This window comes from Myotis lucifugus, unplaced genomic scaffold (genome assembly GCF_000147115.1).
Source record: "Myotis lucifugus unplaced genomic scaffold, Myoluc2.0 scaffold_34, whole genome shotgun sequence".
Lineage (NCBI taxonomy): Eukaryota > Metazoa > Chordata > Mammalia > Chiroptera > Vespertilionidae > Myotis > Myotis lucifugus.
Genome location: NW_005871082.1, coordinates 9008781 through 9017044, shown reverse-complemented (window position 1 = coordinate 9017044; position 8264 = coordinate 9008781). Strand labels below are relative to the sequence as shown.

At 39.2% G+C, this 8264-nt stretch overlaps 1 protein-coding gene across 1 annotated transcript in view; it reads left to right on the top strand.

Moving 5' to 3' along the window:
• Positions 1-8264, top strand: part of EML5 (echinoderm microtubule associated protein like 5) — a 98004-nt gene that overhangs the window by 32972 nt on the left and 56768 nt on the right. The window contains exons 14-17 of the mRNA XM_023752517.1: positions 140-326; positions 2440-2545; positions 4645-4738; positions 5671-5771. Of these exons, the coding sequence (XP_023608285.1) occupies positions 140-326; positions 2440-2545; positions 4645-4738; positions 5671-5771 (488 nt within the window). The remainder of the gene's footprint in view (positions 1-139; positions 327-2439; positions 2546-4644; positions 4739-5670; positions 5772-8264) is intronic.

Below are 8264 nucleotides of genomic sequence, written 5' to 3'. Positions count from 1 at the left end.
TTTGTATTTTGTTTTAATGGCTTAGTATCTTATAAAATTAGAAATTGAATGACCCAAAAGGTATACCTACTTTTCCTTTATATAGTCCATATTTATCAGATAAAGGCCAAAGTTCATGTTATATGTTTTCTATGTTTAGTTACAGAGGTTATGACTGTCGAAGTAATCTGTTTTATACTCAAATTGGTGAAATTGTGTACCATGTGGCAGCAGTGGGTGTCATTTATAATCGACAACAGAACACACAGCGCTTTTACCTGGGTCATGATGATGATATTCTCTGCCTGGCTATCCATCCTGTGAAAGACTATGTGGCAACAGGCCAGGTAGGTCCTCTGAAAAACTGTTATAACAGGTCAGATAGGTTAGACCTTTGTTTGGCTTTAAAGTTAGGTAAGTCCACTTTTTAAAAATATATCTTTTGTATTCTAGGAAATAAAGAGTAAAGAATTACGGCCCTAGCCGGTTTGGTTCAGTGGTTAGAGCGTTGGCCCGTGGACTGAAGGGTTGCGGGCTCGATTCTGGTCAACCAGTCGATGTATCTCTCTCACATTGATGTTTCTCTCTGTCTCTCCCCCTCCCTTCCACTCTTTCTGGAAAACAATGAAAAAAAATCCTCAGGTGAGGATTGAGAACAACAACAAAAAAATAGTGAAGAATTCTTTTGAACGGGATTTTATTTTCATATTACAAATAAAATCTACCCTAACTTTTCCCCTACAGTTTTTCTTAGAGTTTTAGTTATTGTTATTTTAATTTGAATTTGGAACTAAAGAGCTCTGGCTTATCTTCTTTCTGTGAGGATATTAATTTTTAAAAATTTGTGAGTAAAAATTACAGAAAACATAAAGACTAGAAATACGGTTTATTTAGGTTATCTAAAATACTATAATGAGTTACCTAACAAATGTTCTATGACAGACAGGATCAGTATGCTTTTGTTTTACAACCATGATAGGAACCTCTTCAATTTACCAAAGTACAAAGCAGGAATATTGAAATAAAAAACACTAAGATAACTCTTAACTGATACCTCTCTATATAGACATTCTTAGAGAAGGATGAAAAGGGGTAATGTTTATAGATTCTTACTGTATGTCAGAACTTTACTAGTTTCTTAAAGTATATTTATTCTCACCTCGAGGAGAGTGAAACCACTTTCTCCAGTGTACAAATGCATAAGTTTAGGATTAAAGAAATGAAATAATTTTCAACTAATAAGTAGTAAAGCCCTTATTCTGTCCAGCTTTAAACACTGTGTAAATATACTTCCTAGGATATCATTTGGGTGGGGGGCTGGGCAACTGGCATCATCCTATATGGCTCCTCATAGACAACAGACTGAAGCCCTGGCCGATCGAGGTTAGTATGTGGCCATCTCTCACCTCCAGGATCACATCCTTAAGTATAACCAGATTAACAACACCCTCACGTTGTGGTCCCTAATGGTGAAACTCCAGACTGTAAATGGAGCAAGTCCCCCCAAAAGGAAGTTCTTGGCAATTATGAAATTCTGTACGATGAAAGCTGATGCAGGGCAACAGGGCTGACTGAGAGATAAGTCGTTTGGGCCAGTTGGTAGGGCCCAAAGGGGACAAGTAGAGAGACTGGGGGAGAACTGTTCTCTCACCCAGGAAGTGACCACCAGTGAGGGCAACACTCCAGCTGGACGCACCACTCACTGCACCTGGGCCCTCACTGAAGACCTGTTTTGAAATTTCCTTTTTCTAGTTTCTTTTCCTTTCCTAAGCTTGGTAAGTAAATAAAGGCACTTCTTTGGAGGGGGGAGGGGATTGATAGTTTTCCTGTGCTTTAGCAAACGTCATAAACCAAATTAAAAGGTAGGTGATAGAGTGCTGCAGTGAAATTGTTTATTCAGAGCCTTGTGTACCTGCTTGGTGCTTTAACCCCTCTGATCCTTGCTTACACCATTGTATGAGGCTAGAAGTGCTTGCTTCTCTTTTATTCAAGACCTGCAAGGCCCAAGTCAAGTATCATCTCTTCCATGATTTTCTTCCCAAGCATATATTACCAGATGTTCTTATTTAACTGAAAATATCTTCTTGTCCCACAGTGTGAAAATACCTTGTTGCACACAGTTCAGTGTGCAAACTTTACCTTAATATCTTAGTGCTAACTGTATCTCCCATAGGAACACTGCCAATAGTAGGTGCCCGGTCACACCATCTTTATTGGTGAAGCATAAGATAAGATTTAGGAGTCACATAGTCCTAGGATATTGCTAGAAACACTGAGCCTAGCCTCATTAGCTCTTCAACAAACATCAGAAAAAGTCACATATACAGTCTAATTTATGTTTTTCATTTGATAAATGTCAATAGCACACAAAAAATACTATAAAATCTGTTTTATTTCCTCTTAGAAATATATGAAAATAAATAATTTGTATAAAATAACTTATAATTCTTTCTATTGTAGGTAGGTAGGGATCCCTCAATTCACATATGGGATACAGAGACCATTAAACCATTGTCTATATTAAAGGGCTACCATCAATATGGTGTCTGTGCTGTTGATTTCTCAGGTAAGGCCGTTTTCTGTCCTAGTAAGAATGATAAAAATGCAGAGACAATACATAGCATTTTAGTCTAAATCATTGTTTCTTAGACCTGCCAATGTGCATATTCTTTTCCTGACCAATTAGGACCAATTAGTGTGGGTTTTCTGGCTATTTTGTAATTATAATTCAATGGGTATAATTTCTGATACCATCAGAAATATAAATATGTTTCTTTAAAATAAAATTTAATAAAAAATATATTTTTAAAAGTATGTCAGAGTGGCAAACATTTTCTTGCAGTTTGAGCCTTTATAACTTATAAACACATGCACACCTGTCAGCTTGACTAACTTACCTCAGTCATTTGTCTAAAACATTTATTACTTGTTGCTTGATGATATAACAAAATAATTGGCCTTTACTAAAAATAGTCATATTAATGGGAATATGTGATTGTAAATACATCTTTTTCACTTGATTAACTTTTCATAATCACTATGAGTCTTTATATTACAACTAGAGGCCCGGTCCACAAATTCGTGCACTGTGGGGGGTTTCCCTCAGCCCAGCCTGCCCCTCAGTCCGGGAACCCTCAGTGGATGTCCTACTGATGGCCACACTCTGGCAGTAGAGGCTTGGAGCAGGCATCGTGTGTGTGTGTGTGTGTGTGTGTGTGTGTGTGTGTGTATGTGTCTGCTGGGGCCTGCCCCCAGCCACACCGTGGAGGCTTGGAGGAGGCACCCCTCTCTGTTGATCTCTCAGGCTCCTGGCCTCCACTGCATGTTGTACTCTCCCTTGAGCTGTGGCCAGGGTGGGGTGCTGCCTGCAGCCGCACTTTCCTGATCGCTGCAGGCCGCACTTTCCTGGCGCACACAGGCCGCCCTTTCCTGCTCTGGGATCGCCACGGCGAACCCAGGAGCAGGCCTTGCTGGATGCTGCCTTCAGGCCGCCCTTTCCTGCTCACTGATGGCCATGGAGTCCCGGCTGGGCGCGGGGCTTAGGCAGCCAGGGCTTAGGCAGCACACGGGGGTCCCGGCTGGGGGCGAGGCTGCACACAGGGCCTGGATGGCGACTTGCGCTGTCCCGCCCTGCCTGCAGTATGCAAATTAGCCGACATCTTTGTTGGCGGCTAATTTGCATATCTCACTGATTAGCCAGTGGGAGGCGTGGTGAAGGTACGGTCAATTACCATCTTTGTCTATTATTAGATAGGACTAGAGGCCCAGTGCACGAAAATTTGTGCATTGGGGGGGGGGGTCCTCAGCCTGGCCTGCGCCCTCTTGCAGTCCAGGACCCCTCGGGGGATGTCCACCTGCCAGCTTAGGCCTGCTTCCCAGGGGATCAGGCCTCAGCTGGCTCTCACACATCCCTCTGGCAGCCTGGGAGCCTTCAGGGGTTGTTCACCTGCCAGGTTAGGCCTGCTCCCTGGGGGATCGGGCATAAGCTGGCACTCACACATCCCTCTGGCAGCCTGGGAGCTTTTGGGGGATGTCCAACTGATGGCCTAGGCCCACTTCTCAGCCCTAAGGCACAGTTAGATATTCTTAGCGCTGCCAAGGAGGTGGGAAGGGCTCCTGCCACTGCCACTACACTCGCAGCCATTAGCCTGGCTTATGGTTGAGCAGAGCTCCTCCGTGGGAGCACACTGACCACCCAGGGGCAGCTCCTGCATTGAGTGTCTGCCCCCTGGTGGTTAGTGTGCGTCATAGCGACCGGTCATTCCAGGTCATTCTGCCATTAGGGTTAATTTGCATATTACCCTTTTATTATATGGAATAGAGTTCTTATGGTGAATTTAGTTGAAGTGAATGTTTTTTTCCTTTCTTCTTTCTTAGTTTTTCCTTCTCATTTTTTAAATCTTTTTTTTCCATTTTTTTAATCTTCTTCCTTTCCCCCATCTCATCCTGGGGGATAAGGTAAATGAAATGAGAGAAAATGTCAGCAGATATGCATTGAGAAATAATTCTCCCCTTATAAATTCTGGTTCTTTTTATAGCTGTATGTATACCTAGCATTTAACATTTTTTTATAAAAGTTTAAATATGATGCTGTGATTTTTATGTACTGGATGTTTTTTATCTTCTGAATTTAATGGTCAGCGTGTCTCTCTGATTAATTGTCAGCGGACGGGAAACGTTTGGCATCTGTTGGAATAGATGAGAGCCACACTGTTGTGCTGTGGGACTGGAAGAAAGGCGAGAAACTTTCAATAGCAAGGTAGGAAAAGGTTGATAGTACAATGCAAAATACTGAAGTTACTTTGGGCTCAAAATTTAAAAAATTAAAATAGTTTTGAAATCAAGGAAATGTAACCTTTTTCTATCGCTGCCATCTTTTTCATCATTGAATAAGTAATGCAATCATAGTAAAAAGACTAATGTACATGTAATATGACATTGGAAATAGCTATTATCTAAAATTTCCATTTACAGGTAGAGTGAATTCTACTGTATGATAAGCTATTGCATAGCTATTGGAAAGCATGATAAAATGCTCATATAATATATTTGCGTGAAAGAAGATATATACATACACACATTTCACAAAAAGGTTATAGATTTTTAAATCTTTTCTGTTATTTTCATTTTCTAAATTTTTTACAATGAGCATGTATTATTTTAATAATAAAAATATTAATTTCTTTGAAGTAGGAAATAGTCAAGTGTCAGATTATCTTTTTTTAACTTTTTGTTCCTCAAAGTGAGACATTAAAGCATTAAGAAAATACAGAAAAATGCTTTCTTTTAGACTGTATAGACAATGCCCAAATAAAAGATAGTTTAAGAGCAACTTTGTATTTGGAAAGGCTATATTAAGCTAGAGCAAAATATTTTTTAAAATAATCTTTAATTCATTCATGCCACAAATAGCTTTCCCAATGCATAGTATTATATAGTAGGTATCATGCAAAAGAAGTTCAAATTTTAACTGTTCCTTTCTTTTAAGGTTCTGTTGATTAGAGTTAATAGTAAATTAAAATAATGATGAAATAATTTAGGTACAAATGCATGATTACATAGCCCAAACCTGAGAGTCATGTTGGCCAACCATTTAGTAATGGGGGAATCGAGATAGGGTATGGATTAGGCAGATTATCACAGGAGAGGTTTAGCTTAGAATTCAAACATTTTGGTATTTATTTATTTCAGAGGCAGTAAAGATAAGATTTTTGTCGTAAAGATGAACCCCTACGTGCCTGATAAATTGATTACGGCTGGAATTAAACACATGAAATTTTGGCGTAGAGCAGGTAAGGAAGTGCTTCTTTTTATTTCTTTGAAATTTAGAAGGTTCCTACTTCTATAATGTGATATTATAGATTGGACCCTGGAACAGAAAAGAGAGTTGAAAAACAGGTGAAATCTGAATGAAGTCTAGAGTTCAGTTAATGGCAATTCAGCAAACATGTTGGTTTCTTAGTTTTTGATAAGTAGTCTATTGGAATGTAAGATGTTAACATTTGGGGAAACAATAAGTATTGTATATGAAATCACCATGTTATCTTTGCATCTTTTATGAAAATATAAGATTATTCAAAATAAAAAGTTAATTTTTAAAAAAGTGATTCAGAGTTGCCTTGATACATTTTAAACAAATATAAGATTTATTTTATCATTTATTGGCTGCATTGATGTAGTATTCATATTTGCAAAAGGATGCAACTTATGAAATTAACCAAGTGATGTCCAAAATCCTTTTTTGTTAAAGATATTTTTAAAAAATTCTTTATATGCTATGAAATGACATAGAAATGGACTTTACTACTTTAGTTATTTGTACCTGGAAATCAGTAACTGTGGAATTCATTTTAAAATGAAAATGTCTCTTTTCCACATAGATTAGTATACTTACAAATTCTAGCAATTTGACATCAAAGTCTCAGTACTCTTTTTTTTTTAATATATTTTATTGATTTTTTACAGAGAGAAAGGGAGAGAGATAGAGAGTTAGAAACATCGATGAGAGAGAGACATCGATCAGCTGCCTCCTGCACACTCCCCACTGGGGATGTGCCCGCAACCAAGTCACATGCCCCTGACCGGAATCGAACCTGGGACCCTTCAGTCCGCAGGCCGACGCTCTATCCACTGAGCCAAACCGGTTTCGGCAAGTCTCAGTACTCTTAAGCCTTTCAGATAAGTGAAACATATATTAGGAAAGAAAAGGCTTCGTGAAGACATTTTCCAAGTTCAAGTAACTTTCAAATTGTAAACCACATAGAACACAAATCAGTTTTCAGGGATTTAATACTTCACAAACTCATCTGATCATAGTGTATACACATTTACAAAGTAAAAGAAGTATTTTCATATTTGTAATTTTCATTCCTATTTATTTAAACAAAACTTTTAATTTGGGTATCTTCGTTATTTGGAATTGCAATTACCAAGCACATAATGCTTATTATTTCTATCGAAAAGAACTATAACTATTTTTGAAATAAGAGACTTAAAGAAAGTAAATAGCCTTAAAATGAAAAGATGTACAATTAAATAACTTCTTTCCTTAAGTTTGAGAAGACATATAGTAGACCTGAAACTGAATCATAAATGGATAAATGATAAGACTTTGGTGTGCATTTCAGCCATCCTCACTTTTGGGGTTCTGATTCACAGAGTGTACTAGCCAAGTGGGAAATGATCACTTATTAGTCTAAGTGCTGTCTGATCCTCTAAATCAGTGGTTCTCAACCTTCGTAATGCTGCGACCCTTTAATACAGTTCCTCATGTTGTGGTGACCCCCAACCATAAAATTATTTTCATTGCTACTTCATAACTGTAATTTTGCTACTGTTATGAATCATAATGTAAATATCTGATATGCAGGATGTATTTTCATTGTTACAAATTGAACATAAAGCATAGTGATTGATCACAAAAACAATATGTAATTATATATGTGTTTTCCGATGGTCTTAGGTGACCCCTGTGAAAGGGTCATTTGACCCCCAAATGGGTCGCGACCCACAGGTTGAGAACTGCTGCTCTAAATGCATAGCTTTATGTAAATTAAGTTAAAGATTACTTAAGCCTGAGGCTAAGGGGAGATTCTTACCTCCTATTCTGGATGTAGGCTTTGAGGATTCCAAGTTATGAATTATTAATCTCTCCTCTAAGGAATTTGAACTCTCCTCCATGGCTGGTGGGGGCAAGGAGCCACTGAAAGTTTTTCTAGTGCAACAGTGACATGACCTTGTTATACTGTGTGTGTCAGAAAACCTAACTAATGGTTGTCTAAACCAGGGGTGGTAAACTCTTTCTCTATATGTCCAGAGAGTAACTATTTTAGACTTTCCAGGCCCAAGATCAAGCATATTGCATTGGTATTTATAGAACAAGAGAGAGAACTCCTGCCCTTGCCTTATCAGTTTGCACCCAGTGGCCTTTAACTGGAGACATTGTCTCCAAGATCAGCCTGCAATGGTGAAGGGGACTGGCAGGTTGGGGTGGGGACCATGTCAGCCTCCCTCTGTCTCAGTGACACATAGATCCTCCCGGAGAGGCCTGCCTTCTCAATGTGGGCAGCTGGCCAGCGGCAAGGCAGCTCCTAGACTGTGATTCCACTGTTAGGGGCCCAGCAGTTGCCATTAGCAAAGTCCTGTAGATGGTGACCAGCTCAAGCCCTGGGAGCTGCTATCTGGCAGCCAAAAGTCAGAGAGCAGAGAAGGAAACAGGCGTGGCCTCTGCAGCTCTCGGTGCAAAGCTGCTCCAGTGGGAACCCTACAAAAGCAGGTGGTGGCAG